The following is a 26,762-nucleotide window of genomic DNA, read 5'->3' as shown; positions in this document are numbered from 1 at the left end:
TAGGGTGCTAATACTGTCAAGGTTGTGGGTTTCATCCCCAAATGGGCCATTCATTTAAGAGTTGGACTTGATGATCCTTGTGGATCCCTTCCAACACAGGATATTCTATGATTTTGATTTTGTATAAAAAAACCAAATAGCTTGACAATGCCTACAAATAATTAACTATTTGTCTTCACACATTTGTTGTAATTTCCTTTTGTGTCCAAATGAAACTTCCTTCTTCATTTTAGTTACAGGAAAGAATAAATGATCTAGAAAAAGAGAATGAACTCTTGAAGGAAAACTATGAAAAGCTCCATAACAGGTAAGTTATGATTTCGGTATATAAAAAATTAGGTTCCTGTCCTGTTGAATAGGTCTTCAATCACTCCATGCTGGAATGTGCTTATTGAGTGTTTGTGCACACACATATAAATGTTAATGCTCTAGTTTATCATATCAGTAAGCGTATATTAAAACATTCATGGTACTCTGCCAGTATTTCATCTGTCCTGTTGAAATGGACCAACTTGTTCGAATACTCTTGAAACAGCAGGTTACTACTTTAAAAAATGTAATTAAAAATAAGTAGGAGTCACTTGATTTTGAATATAAATGAAAGAAGTTCTTATATGAACTTCTCAGTATTTTCTTCGGAGTTATTGGTGAAAGAAGAATGCATCTAGGTAGATTTATATTAATTTGGGTTTCTTTGGGGTTTTGAAATTTTTTTTTGTTGGTTTTTTTTAACAAAGGAGTGTTTTAATGTCTCTCTTAAGTTCTTCCAACACTTCACAGTGGACCTATATAAAGTCCAGTATTTGGCAGCTTTTCCACTAATTATTTTTGAAGCATGGTTTGTTTCTTTTGTAATAGCTATCATTTCATTTCTACTGATATAGAAAAGAAATAATTTTAGACAATTGCCACAAGCATATGAAAGAAAGAAATGACCTTCAAATGAGCTTTTCCTTTATTGTGAAATTGTGATTTTTTGCACTGAAGAGGGTTACATAATAAGGTATGTCTTAGAGTTAATAATTGCTTCAGAAAGTAGGTAAAAAGCTTGACATTTTCCCTTGTATTGAAATTTTTTCTCCTCTTGAAGTGTTTGGCTTGTCAGTGGGATGTCTGTCAAAAAATACCAATGAAATGTCAAAAAATACAGTGCGAGTGATACCAAATTTTGTTTATAGTATTCTTACAAAATTTCTTATACTTCTTGTACAGTTTGTGGTGAAATTAAAAATTATAGAAGTGAAAAATGATGAGTACAAATAACTTAAAACAGTTTTTTACTTGTGATTTGTAACAGTGATATAATCACAGTACTTAAAGTTTCGTATAGCATCGGTTGATCTGTTGTCTGTCATTTAAGTTCATTGTTATAGATTTCTCCAAAATTTGATCATATTATAAATATTTCTGATTATGATTTATTTTTCTCTTTTATCATTCTGCAGAAAAGTAACCCTGAAATCAACTTACAATATTTCTATTCTACTTAAGTCATAGGGAATTTAAGAAGATGTTTAACTAAGTAAATTTAAATATGTTTCTGTTACTATACAGTAACCTACAATATGGCTGTTCTTTTATCTAAAATTATCTATCTTTTCATACAGTCCCATTTAAACGTTGATTCACATTTCGTCATTCCGTGTTGTGGTTTAACCCTAGCCATACCCCAAGCCCCTTGCAGCCCTTGCTCGCTCCTCCACCAGCGGGCTGGGGAGAGAATTGAAAGGGTAAAACTAGAAAAACTGTGCAGTGAGATAAAGACAAGGATAATAGGGAAGACAAAAGCCGTGCACACAAGGATATTGAAGCAAGGAGTTAATTCCTGGCTTTCCAGGGGCAAGCCGGTGTTTTGCACCTTCAGGGCCCCGTCACATGTAACAGTGACTTGGGAGGACAAACACCATCACTCCAAATGTCTTCCCTTTCTCCCTCTTCCTCTCACTTTATGTACTAGAAAATATTTCTTTGATCTGCTCTCCCATCTGTGTCCCTTCCCAGTTTCCCACCCCCAGCCCTCTCCCCAGGACTGCAGTATGAAAACCAGAAAATGCCTTGGTTATCTCCAAGCCCTCCTCAGCAGTAACAAAAAGATTTCTGTATTATCATCCCTGTGTTCAGCACAAATCCAAAACACAGCCTCATACCAACCACTAGGAGAAAAAAATTACGTCTGCCTTAGCCAAAACCAGCACATCAAGTAACAAGAAGAAATGGATAATTTCATTATAACCACTGTTCAGTGGCTAGCTTTTTCAGTTTCCCATTTTCACAATGCAACGCTGCTGCAGATAGCTTGTTGCTAGTGGTGGGTACTAAGTGTCCACCTATGCTAGATACCTTTTTTGATATTTGTTCATTCTTTATGGGACCAATGAGACTTTAGGGAGTTAGAGAACACACTGTATATTTTCTGTACCTAGGCAGTATTATGGAATGATAGTGGGTGCAGTACATTATATTCCCTGCATATTAACTTCAAAATTATAGGAGAGTAAAATATATATTATTTTACTGCAGAACTTAGAAGCATTTCCTAAGTTCATATGTGCTGTAAAAGACAATCTGTCAAAGTGTAAGATGCTCTGTGCCTGGAGAAATGTATTAAATAGGTTAGGTATACTGTGAGGAAACAACAAAATGCAGGGAAATAAAAAGGTTTTTAAGAAGAGCACAAATCTGGGATATAAACCCTTGCCATATACTTCAGAGTCTACAGTTCATGCTGTAATAGTTTTTTTTTCTTTACCCTTAAGGTCCTTCTTCAAGTATTTTTGATGTAACTGCACTTAAAAGTACTCGGAACTACTGCATGTAGTCACCCATCAGAGCAGGGGATTCTCTTTGAGTCCTCAGGTGCAGGCTACAAAACTCTGTGGGCTGCCCCTTCTGCAATACTTCTTTCTTCTCCTTTGGGTTTTTTTTTGTTGTTCTTGTTGTTGGGTTTTTTGGGTTTTTTTTGTTGTTTTGTTTTGTTTTTTGTTTTGTTTTGTTTTGTTTTGTTTTGGTTGAGGCTTGTTATATAGATCTCTGGGAGAGATAGGTTGCAAAATAGATTCTGGAAAAAATTTTAATACATATATATATATATATATATATATATATATATATATATATATATATGTAAAATATAATGTTTGTTAACTGATGAGCTTCAGCAAAGGGAAGAGTTGAGGAACTGACTCCTTTATTTAAAAACCCCACAGTTTTATGATTTTTTCACAGAATATATAAGTGAATAAACTGGTTTATGATTTGTTAAGATGGACATTTTTCCAGTCAATTAGAATGCAAGAATTGAACAACAGTAATATGAAGAGCATAGTATTCACTGTCTTAAGTTATACATTGCTTTTTATTTTTACCTGCAAGGAATTATACTGTAAATCATATAATATAATATAATTACTTTTATTTGTCTGAGTTGCACATTTTGTTGTGGTTTCAGCAGTTCTGATTCTGTATCCAGGCAGTCCTTGCAAATAGAGTGGCAGTTTACAAGTAACTAATGTTAAAGGCAAAATAGTTATTCTAATTTCTTTTCTCACTTTTTTTATTTCTTGGAGTAGAAGAAAGATTACTTTATATGTGCTTCTTAATCAGTAACAGAATTGTTGTTTTAGAGTATGAGAAAACTGTTGCCATTTTGTGGTTAACATTTCTTTGACTAGGCAACTGATTTTAGGTTCTGCATGTCTCAGAAATTTAAAAGAAATCAGGTGGATGATCCCAATTCTCTACTTTAAGAGGGTTTGCATACAAAAAAACCCCATGGTTTTGTAGTTGTCACTTACTGAAGTTTGCAGTTGTGGATTATTCTGGGATATGCATCTGAATTCATTTCCTGGTCCCACAAATGTTGCATGCTACCAACTTGTTTTAACTTTGGAGCTCTAAATTAAGGCCAGTTCCTTTGCTCGTCCCACAAATCTTTCATGTTTTTTAACTGCATGCAGCTTGAGAGAGCCACCTTGGTTTCAAGAGCAGCACACCAACATATGTTTACATAATTCCTCATCCACGATGACAGTGGTCTCTGTGCTGCTTTTTTTCTTGATTATTTTTTGCTGAAGCTTATTTCTAAAAGTTTTTCATGTAACATATGTTTTATCACAGTGTCTTCAGTCTGCCCCATGAACAGCAATGGAAATCAAAGGAACAGCAACTGAAACTGCAAATTGCTAAACTAGAGACAGCTATCAAAACTGATTTAGCAGACAAAAATGAAATCCTTGACAAGATCAAAGTAGAAAGAGGTATATTTCTCAAAGAACAAGTATTTTCATGATATGTGAGATTATAACCATGTTGGAGTTGAAATATGCTGCCCAGAAAAGTGTAGTCTCTCTTGCTGGTATTTTCAAAGCTGCGTTTTAAGTGTACATTTGCTAAATACACCTCAGTTGTAACTATTAAGTGAAAAAATGGACCCAATACAGAATATCAGCTGAATGAGGCTCATATAATTTCAGCTGCATTCGTTCTTCATCTGTTGAGTTCATGTTTACTCTTTATTCAGTATTTCTTCCCTTCTCTACACTGAAAGTTCTTATGAAAAAGAAACTCCTCTGACAGTCTCTCTCAATTTATAAACCACTATTCTATTCACTGTACAAAGCTACATGAAGCCTATATAGGCCCTAGGTGATGCTTGTCTTTCAATTTCATTAATTTAGATATTTTTGTATTTTCAATGTATACTAATTTTCGTTTACGGCATTATACCTTTAACACAGTTTTCTTTTAATGAACGGATTATTTCATATGTGTTTTCTTCATGCTGTAGTACAACTTCTTAGTGAATACTGACTTTGCAATCTTTATCTCAACACTGATTACTACTTTGAAACAATTCCTATAGCAAGGATTGTTGTCACTCATAAATTCATACAGTGTATGGATTTACTTAGTTATGTCTAAATGCTTTTTATTTTACATTAATAAAATCTCATGCATTGCTGCATTTGTTCTTATAGTACTGTTTTACATAGTACACCATTTACTAAATACAATTTTTTATGGTTGTCTTAATAGAGAAGTATTTATTCTGTCAGTGAAAGTTGATGTGTTGCAAAAATTAATCCTGTCGTAACCAGAATATGGATATGAAGATTTCCCCATACAAAATACATTAATTTCTGCATTTTGCAATGAAATTTTCATGCATGTATTAATATTAAAAGATGAAGTTTGTAATTTTTTTAAACTATGTTTAATTAAGTGTAATATTTTGTTCCTCTATATCAAGATGAAAAGGAAAAGCTGATGCAAGACAACAAAGACCTGCAGTTACGCTACCTGGAACAAAAGGAACAACTAGATGATCTGAAAAATCAAGTGAAGTTTTTGACCAAGGTGAACTATATTTTTGTTCCAAATATGAGAAAAAAAACCAACCCTCTATGTTTTATGCATAGTGCAGGTACTACTTGAAAGTCAAAGAATATGGAAAAATAAGTGTTTATTTATTCATGCTATAAAGCAAAATATCATGTCTAGTGAGAATGTATCTTGTTATTCTGAGTGCGTTTCTTCGATTCACATCTGATAACACCTTTCCATTAAGTTTCAGGAAAGTGATGTTGGTGTGGCAGAACTTAATGAAACCCTCTTCCTTATAAAGGTAACTTACAAAGAGTGAGGATTTGGAACTAGATGATATTTAGGATCCCTTTCAACCCAAACCATCCTAGAATTCTGTATCTTGCACTCTCTTATTTTCATGTTTGTGCCAGGGGTTTTTGTTTGTTGGTTTTGTTGGGCTTTTTCTTCTTTTGTTAAACCCTTGGCTGACCATTACATGCTTTCTACACATCTGGAATTTTCAAGGGCTGAATTATTTGAGCATCTTTTAGTAGTTGTAATGCCTCAAGCTCAAATGTGTGCTTTTGTGTTTTTTTGGTTACAATTAATAAGAATGGAAGATTAAAAATTTTCCAGAATTAAATCTTAATTTATGTAAATAATTAATTATAACATCAAAAGTTAATTAAATCCAATTCACAGGCCATTTAAAAAAAACTTAGCTTTTCTCAGTTTAATGACTTATCGTGGCATCTTTTTATCTCTGTAATGTTTACTAAAACCAATTTTGTTTATTATTTCTATAATTGATGCAAGTATACCATAAGCATGGAAGTTCCAGTATGTAGTATAGCAATGTTTAGCAACTTCTCTTTGTTTATTAAAACAGAAAAAAAATACTCGGAAAATATTCTATTCTTTTTTTCTGTGCACAAATTAAAAATGGAGTGAGAGGAAGAAATCAGTGAACAAATAATTTTGCAATGTTTCCACTGTTTGGATAACTTACATTTTATTTGCTTGAGGAAGAGTTTACTGTAACGATGATTATATAATGATAATGGAAAAAAAAAGAAAAAGGATACAGAAAACCTCAATGAAGATTAACTCCCCATTATTAATAACAGAAGGAATGTAGACTTGAGAATAATAATTCAGGGTTTGTATATTTATGGAGGCAGGATTATTAACTATGAGAGGCAAGTATTTCTGTTTGTTTTTTCACTGGATAGACAGGCATAATTGCTTCTGAATATCTGATACATTTTAATTAGTTCCTGATAATCCTGAGATTACATTGCTGGAAACAATCCTGACACATTCTAATCTACATCATTCCTATTTTTGTGTTACCATGTGTTTAAAATTTATAAAGTTCTGTTTACTATCTTACTGTTGTACCAAAAGGATACACCAGTGTTGCATTTAGCCAGGCACAAATACATGTAAATCGTTTGCAAAAGTCTTTTCTAGCAATTTTTCAAATGTGTTCCAGGATCAAAAGCAACAAAAGAATGTGGACCTTCTGTTCTTGGAAAAAGCGGAAGATGATATCCATAAAAATTTACCATACTCTATGCAGGAGCTGCAGTTAACACATGCAGAAACAGTGCAAGAACTTGAAAAGACAAGGAATTTGTTACTTGTGCAGCACAAAATTAGCAAAGATTACCAGGTACTAAACTCTACTTGCAGTAGAAAATAACCTGATAATAGCATTTTAACCTCTGTAGCTCTGACACTTGTAATAGTTAAGACTTGCAAATTCGACAACAAAGCCAGTCTGTGCATAGGGAACCAACCATAAAATCTGCTGTTGCTGCAGGTATTTATTGTTTAAGAAACATGTGATCCAAGTGACTGTAAATTGTAGTCTTTTAGCTCATCCTGCCCTTAACACCCAGACTGTGTCTTCTTGGGATAATCTCTGAGCTCCTACCAGGTCTTCACCAGTATGATGGTAAATCTGCTTATCAAATAAGCTTCCTTTTCCATACCACTCTGCTTTCACTGTCTTCTTTCTACTTCCACTGTTGGAGTATTGCAGATCATATTTTGACTTTTCATTCATTTAATTAGCATTTAAAATAACAAAATCATTAAAGAAATGGATTGGTATATTGTCTTAAAACCAAAGCTACTGTGTTATTCCTCATGATGTTTTTGGATTTTGCTGAAATTAGAACTGATTTGTTGTATTGATAAATTAAAAACTGCTGCTATTTTTGCATACTCTGTTATTTTCTCAAACCTAACTGTAGTTTAACTTGTAGCCAAAAGCATGTGCAACATCAGTATAGACAATCCTCAGAAGTTCTTTTTACATGCAATTTTTTTCAGACTGAAGTAGAAACAATAGCAAGAAAGATGGAAAGTCTACAGAAAGACTGTGAATTAAAACTGGAACAATATACCCATCTTCTCGATATTAGAGCTGCACGTATCAAAAAACTAGAAGGTATCTTAAATTATATTCTATTTTTTAAATATATATTTTGTATCTTTCAAATTACTGTTGTAAATTTGTTCTCCATTTGAAACACTTTGCCATTCCTAAAACTGGTAGAAAGGTCAGTTCTTTCATGGAAGGGTATCTATTCCAGTTAATTTTCATTGGCTTAAATGACAAATCCAACGAAGTGTTTTTATACTGCAGCTATTGCTGAATAAGATAAAATTAAATGTTTATTGCTGAATAAAATTACCAAACTTGGGGATTTTTTAATAAATCGTACTTTGATAGTCAACCTTTTACTTTACAGTACTATCATTACAGAATCACTTTGTGTTACTAAAATCCCTCAAGTGTTGTTATAATATACTGACATAGTGTTTAAACAGGATGAATTTCAAGTATTAGTGGCTTCACTGTGTAAAAGGTGCATAGGAAGACTCAAATAGGATATTTTACAAACACTGATGTTGAAACAATTTTCACATTTTGTCTCCAAGTTGTATCTACTGCATCATTGTTTATCTCCTAAATTTGTAAGCATGTATTTTGATTTCTTAGAATCATACAATCCCAGAATGGCTTGGGTTGGAACCCATCGAAACCCCTGCCAGGGGCAGGATACATTCCACTAGAAGGCTATTCAGAGCCCCATCCAACCTGTGTTAATCACTTACTAACCACTTACCACCTGAGGCTGGGAAACTTGATGGTGTTTGCTGATAGTTCTATCCACTCCAGATATAACAGATGTTAAAAGTCAGATGTTAAACATTTCTTCTTTTTAACAGATGTTAAAAATTTCTTTTTCTGGCAAATTATAGCAACTGTACAAAAATATGCATCTTAAATCTCTGTTACGTTTGCACAGCGATACTTACTTTGAATATTGCATAAGACTTCTGAATTTTTGCTTTTTAACTCCCTTATAACCTGATAGTAACTGTTAGGGGCCTGTATCTCTGTATACTTAGGAAGCTCATTGAGGAAACACTCTTGAATGTTGTCAGTGTGCTCAGCAGGCATTTAGTGTCTGAATTCTTTTTGGTAATGCCATTATGAAATTAACATTATTAATGTAATTGAATTATGCTTTTATCCTTTGTTCTCAGTCATTAATTGTATTTGATTTTTTAAAAAGACAATCATATTATAGCTCTGTTTTATCTGTTGCAGCCCAACTAAGAGACATTTTTTATGGTACCAAACCACTTAAGTCCAGACCAGAAGTATTGCCAAGTGATCCAGTGGGTGGATTTGTTGAAACTGTTCATTTAGAAAGAGGAGAGAACCTGTTTGAAATTCATATCAGCAAAGTGATCTTCTCTTCTGAAGCTATGCACACTTTTGGTGACTGGGAACCTGCGACCTTTTGTACTTACGCATTTTATGACTTTGAACTTCAGATAACCCCAGTAGTTTATGGGAACACCCCATCATATGACTTCACTTCTCAGTTTCTTGTGCAGTCTGATGACATCTTCTTTCACTATATACGAGAAAACAGCATCACACTTGAGGTTCATCGTGCGTATGGCCTAGACTATGAAACAGTTGCTTCTTGTCAGCTTAAGTTCCATGAAATCTTGGAAAATGATGGCAAGATCTACAGCACAGCAAATTTAGTTGGTAGTTAATATATCACAAAGTATTCTGTTTCACTATGTATCACTGTATTGCAAGTGATAAACAATGCATATTTGACCAAAAATGAATTTGTGCATTACTATTTCAAAAGAAAAAGAAGTGTTTAAAAGAATGCTATTTTCTGTTGGATGTGCACTGTATTCTTGTGATTCTGCCAACACTTGTGGAAAGCTGGGATGGGTGCAATTTTGTCCATAATGGCTTATAGCCACAGGGTAAGAGGGGAAAAAGCCCGAAACAGGAGGCACCCCCACTTTGCCCATGTCAAACATCAATGCTTTGTATCTGGCCTGAATGTCATAAGTATATTCTCTCGCTCATTCCTTATCAATAAACATAGGAAAAAACGGTGTAATCTGATCTGGTAAGACAAAGGTCACCACATAATAGTGGGAAAAGTACAAATTATGGTAATTATGATTAATAATATTTCAAATGGTAGCATAATCTAGGAGAGTGTTTATTTACATTTTGTGCATTATTTTAGGCACATTCATATTCATTATATTAAAATAATTTTAAGGTATCCTGGACGAGACACTTCTAAGAAGTATTGAAGGTTCTGTGTTGCTTTTTCTTCTAGGAACGTTTTGTCAGATCAGCATGTTCAGTGGCTTCTTAACTGTCCACTGTTGTAGGGAATCTGGTCTAATAAGGCATTGTAAAGTGGTACTTTTGCCAGTAACTAAAATTGCATACCACTTTTTGGGACTCTTCTAGCTGTTAACATACAAAACTGTCCTAACCTTTTTTGGCCTTAAAGAGATAAAAATACTGAACTTTGATTTGACCCTGTAGTAAATATTTCAGTAGGGAAAAATGGTCATGTTTTGATTTTGGATCATACAAGGGGAGCCAGAGTTGTTGTTTCTGTTTCTAACATGAACTACAGATCTCCCATCACAAGCACTGGTGTATTGCATAGGCACAATCTTTAATTTGTGGCTGCTCTATAAATCTTTGTGTTTTTTCCTAGCTTTTGAGTAACATACCTTAATGTTGAAAAGAAAATTAATGCAATCCCTTATTTATTCCTTAGGAAAAACAGGACACATTCAAAATTATGGTACCATAGAATACTGGATCAGGTTACAAGTTCCTATGGACCAAGCTATTATTCCCTACAAACAGAGGTCAAAGGCTCTGGGATATATAACACCCAGTTTTAGGGAACATGAACAACCATCCAAGGTATGTTTGGGTCTGTACTTGATAGAGAGAATTACTTCATGGAGAAGAGAAGCTTCAGGGTGACCTAACTGCAGCCTTCCAGTACCTGAGGAAACCTACAAGAAAGATGAATAGAGGCTTTTTTACAAGGGCATAGGACAAGGGGGAATGACTTCAAACTCAAAGAAAGTTGGTTTAGATTAGAAGGAAGAAATTCTTCGTAGAATCATAGAATAGGCTGAGTTAGAAGGCACCCATCAGAATCATTGAGTTGAACTCTTGGCCCTGCAGAGACACCCCAACAATCCCACCCTGTGCCTGAGACTGTTGTCCAAATGCTCATGTAGCTCTGGTAGTCTTGGGGCCATGACCGTTCCCTGGGGAGCTTGTTCAGTGCCTGACCACCCTCTGTGGAGAGAGCCTGTTCCTGATGTCCAGCCTATCCCTCTCCTGACACAACTCCAACCATTCCTTCAGCTGGCACAGGTTGCCCACAAAACCTGGGGCTGCCCCATCCCTGGAAGTGTCCAAGGCCAGGTTGGACAGGGATTGGAGCACGTGGTCTAGTGGAGGATGTCCCTGCCCAGGCAGAGAGTTTGGGACTAAATTTTAAGTTCCCTTCCAATCCAAGTCATTCTGTGATTCTGTGATAGTTCGGATAAACTGTTCAATTCTTTCTTTTTAAGTTCAAATAGCTTAGGTCAAGTCTTGATATGTTCAAAACGTAATACAGTTAAAGATTCTTGAACTGGAAAATACGTTAGCAGTTTTTCATATAAAGAGATCAAGAACCAGTTGAATTATACCTTGCCTGAAGAGGCAACGTCTTAAACTTAGTCATTTATTTTTACTGAAATTGTGACTAGAAGATTTGGCATTATATTTCGTTTTCTTGAGCTGTAAGTGACAGATGTTTTAGTATCATACTCATAAATTTTAAACCAGCTAGGTGTCAGATCCATAGAATGGGTGAAGCAGTTGTTCAAAAAGGTCTTGAAGTTCTTAATACTGGAGTATAATGAGATTGAGATTCTTTCACATTGGGTTTTTTACTGGGTTTTTTAGCTGGATATTGAAGAGAATTTTGACAATATAATTCACAATAGAATCACATTTAAATAAGGGCCACAGATAAAGAAGGGACTTTCAGACATCTTTAACAGTTGTTTAAGAGATAAAAGCAAACAGGTTGAAATGTATAAATTAAAATACTAGCATTTTTAGTGGGCTTTTTTTTTTAACCTTAGCTGTTTAAAATACTCTTATGTCTGGAGTAACTCTAATGTTTTATATTATTCCATAATGTAAATTTATATTATATATAGAATCTCCATGGGTTTCATGAGGTAATCTGAGAAGTATGTTGTGTATGAGTTCTATGAAACTGTGTCTGATTAGAATTCAATTTAGTGCCATTAGATTTGGCTTTGAAAAAAATCAGGGTTCCTCATAATTCACTGTAAAATAAGATGGCAATAAATTATCTTCAATATATTTGTTTATTACAGACACCAACACTCAAAATGAAGCAGCGTGCAGCTCAAGCACACAAGAGAGTCTCTTTTCTGGATCTTTGTACAATACAGACGGCAGTAAGTTCTAAGTATTTCTGTCATGCACGTTGAAGCATAAAGGGTTACTTAACACTCCGTATGGGCAATTTGTAGAACTAATAATCAAGAACACTGTATTATTTTAGCAGCACAATACTGGGATGTCCCAGGCAACGAATGATAACGTAGTGCTGCATATAGGTGGGAGACGCAATGCCGTGATATTTGTCTGACTCCCTCAGAACTGCTTGATATCCTCCATAGTTTACAAGCTTTAATTTCCACTGGCTTAGGGCAGATTGTAACAGGACCAATCAGCTTGCTCTGCACTGTGTTTCTCAGCTCTCTGTGTTCTTCAAATGTCTTTCTACAGTGTACCACTCGTGCTGCATATAAATGGCTCTATAGAAACCAGCTTGATCCAGACAGATCCTGAGTGTTGGGCTAAGGAGTCACCTCTAAAATGAGGTTTATCAGCTGAGATTGCACACATTCTGAAAATAATTATACTTCTTAACTTGGGATACACTGTCATCTGTACAACCTCCCAGAGTCTAAGAGAGTCTGCATGGAACTAACACAAATGTATTTGCTGCATTGTGTAAATTTTCATCTGAAATAGTTTGCATTCAGAGAACTAAGAATAGGTTGCATTTAGTCTTTTAAGTAAATCCACTAAGTAGGTTCTTCAACAGGCAGTTATAAAAGGTTATGTTTATATATTACATATAATTATAATATTAATAATATTGCATTAATTCAAAACTAGTTGTGGGGGTTTTTCCTGTCATAAATTTTATTCTTTGAAAAGTTAACATCAATTTTCTGTTACTGTTTAGTTTACTATTACTAAAACTTCATTGAGAGCTATACAGTATAGACTGGAAATAAGAAATAAATCTGTTGCATTTATTAACTTACAGAAACAAAAATATAGTATGATCTTTTGAGAGCTTAGATAGGAAAAACTGAAATGTTAGCTGGATAGTTGCACACTCGAAGTATCTTCAGCTGTCCAAAGAGTAACATCTCAAAGTTTGACAATTTTTCACAAACTACGATTTTCTAAGTGAGACAGCTACTTGGTCTCCATCAGAAGTCTTCATTACTGGGCTGGCAGCTCCTCTAGCTGTTTTAAAAATCTAAGCCTCATTGTCTGGTTAAAGACAAAGTAGTATTAGGCCTAAGTAATGAAACAGGTGGGCCTTCTCTGATGTCTAAGTCATGTGGTGAAATGGCAAGAAAGTGTCCATGCAAGGAAAACATGCAAGTTCGACAGATTAAAACGGGAAGTCTGTTTAATTTTTCAGTTTATTTTCTGAATAGCAGAGAATCTAGTTCTTAATTAAAGTCCTTAATGTGATACATGCTGAAGCAAATAGAAAAGGAGACTCACTAAAAAGTGGGATGAATGGTTTGACTAACCCAAACTGCTTGTACGAATTGTCCAGCCTCATGCATAGAAGCTATAGCACAGAGTAAAACCAGTGATGCTAATACAGGGAGGCAAATGCTTCACCTGTAAATCTGTACCTACTTTTGTATATTAATTGTCTACTATATATTAAAGGCTTCCCCTTGTTTTATTTCTAACTTAGGGCACTGTATTTGGAAATAATTTACCACTTAAAATGCAATTCCATAGGGTTCACTACAATTATAATAATGACTTAACTACAGATTTGAGATAGTAACATTCATACCAAAATCAATTCACATGCACACAGATAAAATTATGTGCAGGCCTACGTGTGTAAATTTAGCTATCAAAAGTTCTTCTTGGGTGCAGTGAAATACTTGCATCTAATCCCTTTGCATTTCCCAGCTGGCAAGGCTTGCACCTCTAAGAATGTGGAAATATGTGGTATCAGCCCAGGCCTCGTTGTCAGTGACAGTCTTTCATCACAAACTTGAGGGTTTGCAAGCACTGAGAAGCCCCACTCAGAGTGGACAGTGTAGTGGAATCACTGCTGTCCAGGAGAGCTCAAAGCATCTCACTCAGGACTGCTGTTTAGAGGGTTGCAAGATGATTGATGTTGGTCATCAGTTTCCCTCCTGGCCAAAACACAAATCAGTTGCTCCTGGTCTTTTTTCCCAAAGTGAAGCAGCAATGATACCATTACACTCCGGCTACCATTCAGGTAAATGGTTTACCAAGGCTGAAAAAGACAATTGTTTAACCTTTGTTTCCCATCTTGGTTAGGCTGCTGATGTTTCTGATTGTGCCCACTTATACCATGCCAGAGCTCCTGGTACAATCCAGTGGTGCCTCACGATTTACCTGACAGGGTTGAGACACTTCACTACTTAGCTGGTTCTCTCAAGGCCTTTAAGTAGTGTTTGAGATCACAGAGCAGGACTGAGGATGATGTACTTGCAGATGATGTAGGAGGAATACACTACCACAATATGTAGCATTTCAAGGAGAAGAAAAGTATTAATTATTGTACTTTATATTGGCCCAATTGGTTGTAAAAGTAAGTTGTGGCAGATTGGCAAACTGTAGTTTCTAGTCTGTATACTATTGTTTCTAGTGGTATTACACAGTATTTAATAACTGGCTCTTATCTTCCTTTTACTTTCCTACTTTAAAGCTCATCTGGGGCTTTGATTGAGAAAAGCCTCTCTCTGACCTTATCAGGTGGTATTGGTCAGTTAGAATAATCAAAAATTGTTCTCTCTGAAACTTCCATCCACAAAGTGCAACTCTGTCACTGAAGGAATTAAGAAGAATGGCCAAACATTGTATAAAACACAGTGATTATGACACATCTATAACAGAAAGGAACATAAGGCACATAAAGTCAGTTTTCTATGTCTTGGAAACTTCTAGGATAACCTTGATTTATAGAACAAGGCTGTGTTTTGTTTGTCAACATTGCTTTTCTTTGTGTGGTTCCAAATGTGTTAGAACAGAAATAATTCTTCAAGTCCAGTTTTGGAAAAGACAGATGTTCTGTGGACAGCTGAAAGTTTTTTCATGGATTCTGAGGGTGGGAGGTGAGGCATCAGTGCCTCTGTGAAAAATTCAGTCCTACAGGGGAATTGTTGGATAATAAATAATGCACAGGTGATAAAGCACTGCAAATTTTCATGGAAGATACCTTGTCTGTAATGCAGTATCCGCTGATGAGGTAATGTTCTGTGTAATTGAACTCAAAGAGAAGGAAAAAAATAAGATTACTTCAGAATGAATTGTGCACTAAAGATATTTTACCTTAGATGACATATTTATATATTGTGTAGCAAAACTGATTCTGTTTTCATATTATATTAATTTGCTTTTGAGACAGAAAATACTGTATAATTTAAGTTAGAAAATTGTTAACTGAATAAGATGGTGGTGGTGTTTTCTGTGTGTTTTAGGTTTTTTTCAAGACTGTCTTGCAAAACATGTAGAAAAAGATTAAATATAAATTAATCTGGAAATTAAACAGACTGTATATATGTTGACAGATACAAAATTATTATAATAGTTATGTTTTCACAACTATGGTTAGATAAATGTCTTTCTGCTGTATATGAATTATATATTACAGCAGTTGACACCTTCTCATAGTTTCCTGCACTGCATAAGCAATACAATAGTTAAAAGGCTCTGGATAATGAACATGGGCCATAACTCTTCAAGATTTGAACTTTAGTAACTTCTGCTATTTAAGGAGTTTTATAAAGACTGTAAGCTTATCTTTTCCTGTAGCATGTGGTACGGGAGGCTAAACAGCTGGCAGGTGACAAAGTGAAGGAGATGGCTGAAGAAATTCAGCAGGAAAAAGAAGAGCTCTCTCATCTGTCTGAGAAGCAGTTGGCTGACCAAATATTGATTACTTCTAGAGATGAGACAGAGTTAATTGAAGAATTGGAACCAGAAGGTAGAATTCATTGTTATTAATAAGTAGCTGTATTTTCTTAAAAAATCCGTCTCTTTCCATTTTCCTAAGCATTTCTTACTAGTAGTGGAAGCTGCCTCATTATGAGAAACTTCATTACATAAATTATATTCTGGTGTACTTTACAGCTGAAGCTGAGTGGTGGATGTGTTTGCTTCCCAAATGGAAACCATATTGTAATTGATTGCAAAAATCTGATATATGACTTACATTCATAAAGCATTAAAGGAAACCTGGCTTCTATTTTAAATGTCTTCATATTCTCCCTTAGAACTACGCTGTTTCAAAGACTGTTCTAATGAATACCCTCTTTTTGTCTGCAGATAACAGCCAATGCTGATATTGGAGTCCTTTCAGACAGTGAGAGGGCTCTAGTATGCCGTATCACATATGTGACACTAAGTTGATAGATTTATTTAAAGATTGTAAAAGCCAGGTCATCCTCTTCCTCCTCTTAGCTTAAACTGTTTATTATGGCAATAACCAAGTCCATGATACCAAGTTTAAAATAAAGGCAGAAGCAGAATCCTAAAATGTTGTTTAGTTGTTTGCAGCTTTTGCATAAGAATTCATTAAAAAGATTGGAAAAACTTACTCAATATTGATTTTGAATACCAGTTGTCTTTATAATTTGCTTCATGGGAAATAATGCACCTGCATACAGAACTACTTTTTTACTAAAGAAAAAAGGTGCATTCTTCTTTTACGTATGCATGGTGTTAAATGAAGTCAGAGGAAATCAACAAATTCAGGCCATATTCTTAAATAAAGCTAGCATATTCGTATTCTTAAATAAAGCTAAATAAAGTTGTGCATACTTAGTTCATTACAGGACTTACTCTATTCGCCACCTTGCATCTGGAAAACTTTACTTTAAAAAAAAAAACAACAGAAAAAATACAGATTAGATTACTCTAAAGGTCATTGATTCACAGTGTTAATTTTCAAGGCAGAGAAGATTTACCTGGCACTTACTCTTTTTATATTAGAAAAGGAAATTTATTACTATCAGATTTCTTACTAAGTCTTAGGTGGTCTAAAATGTAGTGGTTGTTACCTGCATTGATTTTTTTTTTTTTTTTTTAAAGATCAAGAAGATCATCAAGAGGATGAGGCTGTTGAATCAGTAAAAACGGACAGTGATGACTGTATTATTTCAAGTCCAGTATCCACAAATATTAAACAGCTGAGTCAGAGTATACATGGCACTTATTTGGTAAGACTGAGAAAAATATTTTAAGCCTGATGTCCTCTAAGAGTAGCTTTGCTATATCCAACATTAGTTTTCCATGAAGCTGCTCATGTACAGTGTCAAATCTCTTCACCTATTCTTAAAACCAACAATTCAGGACTTGAAGTCATACATACAAAACACCACAGCATAATATAAGTTTGGAAAATTTACTTTGAACAGTATTTCAATAGAATAGTTCTCAAAAAAAAAAAAAAATCATGCTTTTAGATCTAACATTGACTGAACAATCTTAACCATAAAAGTAGTACTTAAAATTAACAGGTTTTCATGTTCCGCAGTGTGATGTTCTAGAGGTAGTTTTATTTTTTGTAGTCCTCTTTTCAAGGCTGTGTGGTATCTTACAAAGTAACTAGCAACAAGAAACGTGTTTAAGAAATACTGCTCCTTTTTTTGAGCTTTAGAAAGTGCAGCTTAAAGAAGCTACATGTCTTCAGCTACAGTAGATTTGTAGAATCGCTGTCACTTATATGCTCTTCAGAAAAATACAGAAGGTACTTTTGAAGATTGCGTTATTTATATGTAAAATGTTAAAAAAATCTACCTGTAATTTTGAGAACTAAAATGAATACTAATAATCTCTATTAAGTCCAACTATAATACAGTTGCTCTATACCTTTCTAGTCATCCTGTATTACATTTTATCAAAACTATTTAAGAACAATTCTGAGAGGATTTTGTATGTAGATTCATTTCATGATCATCAGTTTCTACATCCCTCCATTGATCTGTTCTTCGGTAACAATGTGCATGTTTGTGAATGGTGGATAACAACAGTGAAAGCTATACACTATTAAGGCAACGTGTGATAAAAGTTGGATTTTAAAAATACACATTACTTGAAAATCACTGCCTTTTATCTTTTGAGATAATTATCCTGCTGGTACTCAGTGTAAATAAGTTTTGTGATTTTTGGAGATCATTGTGGTAATTATCCTATAAATCTGAATTGTTTGCCAGACTAGGTAAGTAATTTAAGGTCATAAAAGGGTTTTAATGTGTTGCAAATTAGACAGTTCGTTATTATTTCTTACATATATTGATCATAAGGCATATCTAAGAAATTCTCCAGTATCAAGCTGTATCACTTGCTTCTTTATTTTTTCTTCTTGTCTATATGATGTATGATTGATCATAAAATACTTCATTTTGTTTCATTTCATTTATAAATTTTAATATGAAAAGCATATTCAAGTCAAAGACCATCACTTTCATGACATTTGGTAGCCATTTAACGTACTAGATTTTAGGAAAAAGAAATTTGCTAAAGCCATGTACCTGTATTAGTAGAGACAGAATGGTGTGGAATTTTTTCTATCATCCTAGTAAAATTTCCATGAACTTGCTGAATAGGGAAAGAACCTTATTGAAACATTGATCCAGATTTGGATTTTTAGTTAAAGTGTCAGAGGATACATAATAAAAGTCTTTTGAAAGGAGGCAGTAAAATTATATGATCAAATACTGAAAGGACTTGATAGCAGTGGAAATCGTTCTGTATGGTGGATATTTTTACAATAGGATACATTGCTTTTCATTTTGATTACTTCTATAATTTGCTCAGCAAAATGTAAACTATCTCCATATTAAATAAGAACACTAATTTGGAGTCCTGACTGAACGAAAGTCCTGACTGAAGTCCTGAATAGAAAGCTAATACTTTGAATGTGATTTAATACTTGAAGTGATTTAAGTTTAGAAATAAAAATTGTCAAAATATTTCCATATAGAAGAAATGTTTTTAATAAAGTTATGAAAAGAAAGTAATATATTGAAAAGAAATAAGTAAAAAAAAAAAATCAACATTTCTGTTTCCAGTGTGTTCTGTTTGCTCTTTGAAGAATATCATCATTGAGGGTACATATTCTGGTTTTGAAACCATAGTGGGTTTTCTTTCTTCTTTCTTCTCAGAGTAACTTCGGGAAATATTTGTGACTCTTTTTCTTGAGTCCAACATGCCCACTTAAATAAAACTTAATAAAATTTATCTGTACATAAATATTCCAGACTTCACAGAACAGCATGAAACAATTTCATATAAGGAACAGAATAATGTCATTTTCATTAAAGACAATAAGAAAAGGCTCTGGTGAAGAAAAAATTGGGATATTATTTTTATTGTCACATGTTAATTTTAACTTTTTAAGGTGTATTTGATTTAACTAGGAAAGTTCACTATTTGAATTCTTTTCAAATAAATTATTACTTTACATGCCCAACAATTTTGTGATTTGATGGATTTTTATTGAACCGTTTGTAGTATAATCTGAAGTAGGTGCTAACAATTCTCTTTTATTTGGAAAACTTTGGTACCTTGTGTTACTGACAGTATTTTCAGGAGTTGCAGGATCACTTTGCTATGTAGGTAAAAATGATGACAGATGAAATTTGTGGCTCAGATAGCATTTTTACATAAAGATAACCAGCAGACTATAACTATCACTACTGCAAAAATATTTTAAACATTGAATCATCAGTATCTCTTGCAACAACAGTCTTAGCTACAAACCCTGGAACTTTAGATTCCCATATTGTATATGTCAATCAGTATTAATTGTATTAAAACGCTGATGATTTACATATATATAAATGTGTGTGTGTGTGTGTGTGTATATATAAATGTGTGTTTGTTTGTTTTGTGTTAACACTTAAAGAAAGAAAAAATAATTTGTATTATATTTTGTTTTTAAATAGGAAGTTGAAAAAATACGGATTAAAATTACATCACTCCGTCTTACTGAGTCAAGAATTACAGCAGATGAAACAATACAGCAGCTGTTTGTAGAATGCAGATTAAACAGTTTCATTGCAGAGGAGACCCCACTGTCACTTCCAAAACCAACAGGTGGTCAGAGGATTCACTATAATTATAGCACTGGTAAGTCTGAGGTATTCCTGAGCAGGCTTGGTTCTTCTCTTAAATTCTGTCTTATGAAAATACCTTCAATAAAACATACTTCCTGTATATTGTAGTTGCATTTCTCTATGTGCTGACTCTATTTGCCCATTTTCCAGATATTTTGGGAAATACTAGAAGTGATTTTTAAGAAATGAGGTAAGTATGAAATTATCAAGTATGAAAACAAATGCTGAAGGAGGCTGGTATATAAAATGGTAACATTACAACAGACTTGAATACGCTGGTAGTGCATAAATTTCAAAATGAAACTATACACAACTAAAATTTATATATTCTTTTTAAAGGAGCTAGATGATCTAATTTTTCTATCGGTACATGATGATACAGCAAAAGAGAAACATTTTAACCTGTACATCTAAAACACACTTAAAAAGAGAGAATATGTAATTGGACTTTGTCACTACTTGCAAATACTAAGCGTTCCTTTAATTAAAATTTTTAATAGGGGAACTGATTGATCCATTTTTCATACTAATACATTGTTAGTTAATACTTTATATTTACACTACTAGCATACATAGAACTATTGTAATAATTGAAAATTCTCTTGTTAATTATTTCTGCAGCTATTTAATCATATTTCAATTATTCATTAACTTTTTCTTCCTGGTAAAATTTTATTTCATTTAAGATTCAGCCTGAGTGCCTCAGCCTTCAACTCTTAGCTGAGAGTATTATGGAGTGGGTGAATCAGTTTGCTATTTGTGGCAAACCCTTAATACAGATTTCATAAATGGCTCAAACCCCAGGCAGGAATGAGTAAATAAAATGTAATAGGAACCCATTAAAATTACAAGGCAAGGGGGAACAGCCCTAGGAGCGTAGTGGGACTCTTTCTGCCCATCAGAAGCTCAGGCTCACAAAATAGCGGCTCCGCCTTTTATAAACTCAAGGTATTATTAATATTCATGAGCAGTCCTTATGTATCCTTCCAGTCCTCCCACAATCCATGGCTTTGTACATATATGTATACTTGGCTCCTCCTAGGGTCTGTGGCCTCATCCTTTTATGTAAACTTGACTCCTCTCAAGGCCTGTCAGTCAACAAGTGTCCCCCACTCTGCCGTCTCTTACAAAGGGCAAATATACGCCCTCCCCCGCATGATTTTGACAGCTGTCAGCCAGAGCTGCCAGGCAGTAAACAGAAAAAGGGATGGGAGGATTGAAGAAAGAACAAAAAAGGGTTCAAAACCATACTGTAACAACAAAAGTACATGTCAAAGGAACTGTAAACCTTAACAGAACTTCTCCCCACCAGACTTAATAACTCCTCATTTGCATGAGCCAATCACCACATCTTATTCATAACGCAGACATTCAAATTAAGCATTCTTTTAAAAAATAATTATGTAAAAGTGGCTTTGCAGAAATGGTGTCTCAGTCAGGTCTTTAAAATTGCTACCATCTACAAACATGATTTTAGAATGCAGCTTGCCAAAGAATTCACTCATTTAGACCCTTCTCTTACTCATAAACTATTGGATTGTTGGGTGTGTAGCTGAAGACTGAAATGAATCGGAAATGTCACATCAACCATTGCTACGCTGGCATTGCCCACTTGAGAGGGAATATAGATGACAAATTTTTTTCAGTCCATTGGTCTAAAGATTTCTCATATTGAGATACTGTGGCAGGAAAGGAGGATTAAATTACTGAGGCTGTCAAAAAGGATACGCATTTTGCATATTCTCATTATCTCTAGCTCCCTTAGTGGAAGAACATACAGTAAATGACTTCAAATACAAAGCAGTAAAGACCCTTGGCTTTTAAAAACATGGCTGCTATTGCCATTAATTGAAAGTGGCAGCTCTGTTACTGGCAGCTCTAGATGCTGCTTGTATCTTTTCTGAAAGTGTTCATATAAACCTGCCAGTGACACACCATTAGATCACATGGTTCTAACATTTGATTCTAACATTGCTTTTCCTTGGAAGAGGAAATAAATGTTTATTTTATTTTGTTCTTCTAATAGGTGAAAAACAATTGATAAGCAGTTATATTAATTTATTTGCTTTGCAGTGATAAATGTGGATAAGGAAGATAATCATGCAAAAAGAGAGTATCTCAAGTCAATTCTTCTAAAGCCAGATCTACCTGCTGACAGGTACAGATTAACACTGAAAACCTCTGTTATAGGTCTTTGTAAATAATGCTCGTGGTTTGCCTTTTTGTTCATCTTTACTTGACAAGGTAAAGTACTTAAAGCATAACTAACAAGAGGAGAAAGAATTGTTTCAGCTAGGAATTATGCCTTCATTCTGATGTGGCTGCTGGTCTTATTTCCTCTCCCACGTAGGTGCCTATGGAATAGAATATTGCAAACTCATCTAATGTTTGTTTAGTGCTGTGGTTTAATTGGGGGGGGGGGGGCTGTTTGTTTTGTTGGTGGTTTTTTTTTTTTTAACCAAGTTTGTAAACCTCTTTTGTAAAAGAGAGTTTCTAGACTCTATCATCAGCAGACTATCAATAATGAATTGGAAAAGCATGTATTTGTGCGATGGTAGAGTAGTACATTTGTTGCTTTCCGAATTCAGAATACTAAAAGGAGTCTTAAGAACTTCAGGAAGTGTTCCTTGGCCCCAGAATTTAAAGAAAAAAAAAGTATATGTGTATATATATGGATGTGGCAGACATCTATTATGTGAATACATATGAGAAAGATTATAAATTAGACTTGTTCAATTTCATAGTTATACATTTGTTCTTATTTAATTTTTGTCATTGAGATAGCGTGCACGTTACTTGGAGAGAATGAATGATGTACATTGAATCTGTTTCTTCTTGAATGTCAATATTCATTAAAATGGAACAAATATTAATTTAAAGATCCATTTAGTTTTCAGAAGACTAGAATACCTGCTGTCTGCATTTGAAGTGTCAGAGTCATTTGTAAATCTTACTCACAAATCACTGATTCATCCCAATAGTGATCTCTCTTCATTCCATATCCCTTATTTTGCCATCTATATTAGGAGGGTTGCTAAACATATTCTACTAAAGCATGTTTTACTAAGATTTAACAATAATGAGGATAAAATACTCCTTTTTTTTCCCCTGACAGATAATTTAGTTTCTAAAGATAATTCCCTGTCCAACCATCCAGGACCTCTTGTGACAGTCACGTTCCACCGCCTGATCTGAGACTGAGTTCCCTTTGCAGCTAGACCCCCCCATTCTGTCTCAGTCAGACCAGTTGCCCTCACCAACTCCAGCCCAGGTTTCCAATCACTGAGTCTTAGAGGTCCCAATCCTTGAAATAATTTAGTTTTTGGTGCAGTAATTGAATCAGACAATAACGTTGGAGTTCAAGTTGGAGCCTCAGAGGGGAGACCCTGAACAAAGGAACCCCTGGGCTTTCATACACTCACTCCAGTCTGGGCGTCATCAGCTCCTGCCATGTCCCTGAGTGTCCCTCACCTGACTGTACCCAAAGACTGGGGGTTATTGGCTCCTGCTGTGTCTCTGAGTATCCCTCCCCTGACTGGGCCACGGGTCCCTGGGCCCTTCGTTGTGCTAAGGGATGGTAGCCTCCTGCCTTGTGCAGGGCTCCTCCAGTGCTCAACTTTCAGCTGCTCCTGAGCCACCTACACTGGATGGATTCCTCAGCCCAGTGAAACAATAACTGGTCTGTGTGCTGCAATTTCCTCTGTAAGTACTTGGATAACTATACTAAGTATTTTACAAACCTGAGGTAAAAATAAGGTAAAAGAACAGCTGTGAGCTTTTTCTCAGAACAGAAGCATTCATTTGCCATCATGTCATTACTGTCCCTTGCGTTACTGAGTAGGTTGTTTCCTGCACTTACCAGAATGTCTGGTTTGGCTTGTGCTGAAATTTCAGTTCTGTATTGAATAAATAAGGCAGAAGTTCAGCAGTAGTCCAGTTTCCCATTTTATCATAGCAAGAGGACCACCAAGAAACAAAATTTATGGAAAGATTCTGCTACACCAATGTTTCCACCTCTATGCATTTTAAACTTGTAAAATAGTGTGGTTTTTCTTTTTTTATCATTTGTAATGTGATTTTTTGACCCATTTTGAAAGCAAAATACCTTTGTTTTTGTGTGTGTGTGTTTAGCCTAAAATTTACAGTGGTCAGTGATCCCCCAGAAGATGATCAGGATCTTGAATGTGAGGATATTGGGTTTGCTTATGTCAGTTTAAAAGAGATATTCCAGAAGCAAAGAGATATCATTGAGCAAGATATTGATGGTAAGTTTTAAAAATCACTTTCTTGTAAACTTCTGTACCCTAAATTTCGTTGAATTTCTACTTTACTTTGCAGGCGTTACTGTGCAAGTAGTTGTTTGACATTGTTTCAATAAGAAACTCTTTAATACTAACTAATAACTTCCACATTTGTTTGCAAAAGTCTGCAAAAACTATCAATTAGTGTTATTCCTTAAAGTCTGTTTTTAAAAAAACCCAAACCAAACAGCATTCTTACCTCATAGAAATTAGTTTATAAAGCCGAAGAACTTTCAAGCCTTGTCCGCTGCTATAATTCTCTCTTTTCTACAACATACTTCATTATGGTAGGACAATAAATATGTATTTTGTGTAAAAATTTGTTTTGTATTAAAATTTTTATCAGAAATTTGGTATTACTAATATGTATATTTTATTTGAAATTATGTTATAGCCCTGAGTACCTCGGGTCTGTTTCCTCCATATGAAACATGTATGAGACAATATGAAATATTGGTGGTTTTGGTTAGAATCAGTTTTACTGAGCACCCTTCTGTAACAGACTGTAACCAAACTCATTGTGACTCATTAGAGCAAGGTGATGTGAGTAGGAAGTGTGGAATCTTCCATTTCCTGGAGTCATAGGATGCATTTTTATAACACTGATAAGACTCAAGAAGGCTTTTTGGTCCTTTTGTCAACTATGAGGCTAATATTCTCCTTGCTTCATTTCCTGTTCCCCATTGCAGCAGGGACATGGTTACAAATGGTGCACTTTTCTCTTTACCTTTTCCTCTCAATCCTCTTTCCCCCTAGGGACGAAGCTCAGTGAAGAAGCTGAAAGCACCTCTGTTATAAAAGAGTTGCTCTCCTTTCCCAGAAAGTGAACTAGGTTGATAATTGGATGCAGAGCACCCATGTTCACAAGGTGCTTGCAATAGCAAGAGTTCCAGTGAGCCCCAGCAGAATGCCAGGCAAATGTAACTTTGCTAGTTCTACTGCTGTGTCTAATTCCTGAACTTTTTGCAATGGGGAGCTGAGTAATGAGGGAAAAAAATAGGCTTTCTTATCCATTCCCATTATCATGCATGATTTGTATCCGTGCTGTTGCTAAAATACTCGAAGTTACAGGAACATGATAAGGAAAATTCTAAGAAGAATCAAATTTCCATACTCTGGAAAAATAATATACAGATTTGATGCATTTCCTGCTGTGGCTGAGCAGCTTAAGCTTTTCTCCACCAATAATTTTTCTCAAAGTACGAAAGCTCCTCCAAAAATGTATTTTGTAATCTCTCATTGGAAGATTGATTTTTTTTCAGGAATTTATGACCATACTGTCATAATTCCCATTTGATAAGATTGATTAGTTATGTAAACATAATTTTTGGACGTCACTTCTCACAAAACTCTTAAAATTCCTAATCATTATCTGAGAGAATCATTAGGACCAGGAGGACTAGGTTTTATTACTAGTTACTGTAAACTAATCATTACCATGTAAGGACAACTACTTCAATATTGTGGGGAGCATTTCTTCCCCTAATCATCTGACATTTAAACTAATTTTTACTTTATGTTAATTATAGCTATGAAAATGATAATAATAGCTAGAAATACTTTTATTCTTTTTCCCTTCCACACTTCTCCCCTTTCCTGCATATGCTGTACAGTTTTTTGGGGATTTTTATTGCATCCATAACATATAAACTTGCATATTTTCTGAAAATTAAGATGTTTCAGAGAATTTAAATTAATTTTATGTTAAAATATGTCAGATCATGGAAAAGAATATACCTGTATATTTTCTTGGATGAAGTCATTGTAAAAGGATCAGTTCTTCAGATCTGGACAGAGATGTCAATTAAATGTAAGGGCACAATAAACAGAATTCCTAAGTAGTGTTGTACACGCTTTCTGAATTGGATATTGGTTCAAGGAAAAATAATAAACCTAGACACAGGGAAATTCATAGGACACTACCACAAGAAGGTAAAGTCATTCTCAAGTTAGATACCAAATTTCCTTTATTCTTTTTGAGGACTGCAACCATATATCCTTTTCATATTGTTCCTTTCATTGCTGATTATGTCAAAGTAGTTTGTGTGAACTTTGAAGCAATTAAGTGAATGACTAAGCAAGAAGATGGATTAAAAATATAGTCAAAACATCTAACAGTATGTCTCAAAGATAATAGGACAGTATAAAAAGTGAGAAAATACAATTAGTGTTATCTTCTGATATAATTAACTACAATTATCCTGCTCTTCTTTTAAATAAAAAGGATATAGTCCCCTGAAGTCTGCTTTTGAAGTTGACAGTTCACTGAGTGATTTGTCCAGGCTGATTTGGACCAATCCATCATACACAGTGTAGAAAACGCATTAG

At 34.6% G+C, this 26,762-nt stretch overlaps 1 protein-coding gene across 3 annotated transcripts in view; it reads left to right on the top strand.

Moving 5' to 3' along the window:
• Window positions 1–26,762, top strand: part of LOC136300197 (protein fantom-like) — a 44,041-nt gene that overhangs the window by 12,224 nt on the left and 5,055 nt on the right. For 2 of the 3 annotated variants that reach the window (XM_066202414.1, XM_066202413.1), the window contains 14 exons: window positions 234–307; window positions 4,117–4,256; window positions 5,249–5,355; window positions 5,567–5,623; window positions 6,800–6,979; window positions 7,645–7,762; window positions 8,933–9,385; window positions 10,443–10,594; window positions 12,082–12,165; window positions 15,827–15,998; window positions 17,105–17,232; window positions 19,963–20,146; window positions 22,207–22,291; window positions 24,265–24,398. In XM_066202414.1, the coding sequence (XP_066058511.1) occupies window positions 234–307; window positions 4,117–4,256; window positions 5,249–5,355; window positions 5,567–5,623; window positions 6,800–6,979; window positions 7,645–7,762; window positions 8,933–9,385; window positions 10,443–10,594; window positions 12,082–12,165; window positions 15,827–15,998; window positions 17,105–17,232; window positions 19,963–20,146; window positions 22,207–22,291; window positions 24,265–24,398 (2,068 nt within the window). The remainder of the gene's footprint in view (window positions 1–233; window positions 308–4,116; window positions 4,257–5,248; window positions 5,356–5,566; window positions 5,624–6,799; window positions 6,980–7,644; window positions 7,763–8,932; window positions 9,386–10,442; window positions 10,595–12,081; window positions 12,166–15,826; window positions 15,999–17,104; window positions 17,233–19,962; window positions 20,147–22,206; window positions 22,292–24,264; window positions 24,399–26,762) is intronic. The other variant, XM_066202415.1, reaches the window with a different exon arrangement.

The sequence above is a fragment of the Chamaea fasciata genome, unplaced genomic scaffold (assembly GCF_029207755.1).
Source record: "Chamaea fasciata isolate MVZ Bird 193981 ecotype frontalis unplaced genomic scaffold, bChaFas1.0.hap1 SCAF_22, whole genome shotgun sequence".
Classification (NCBI taxonomy): Eukaryota; Metazoa; Chordata; class Aves; order Passeriformes; family Sylviidae; genus Chamaea; species Chamaea fasciata.
The sequence above is the reverse complement of the archived record's forward strand: the minus strand, read 5'-3'. Positions and strand labels throughout refer to the sequence as shown.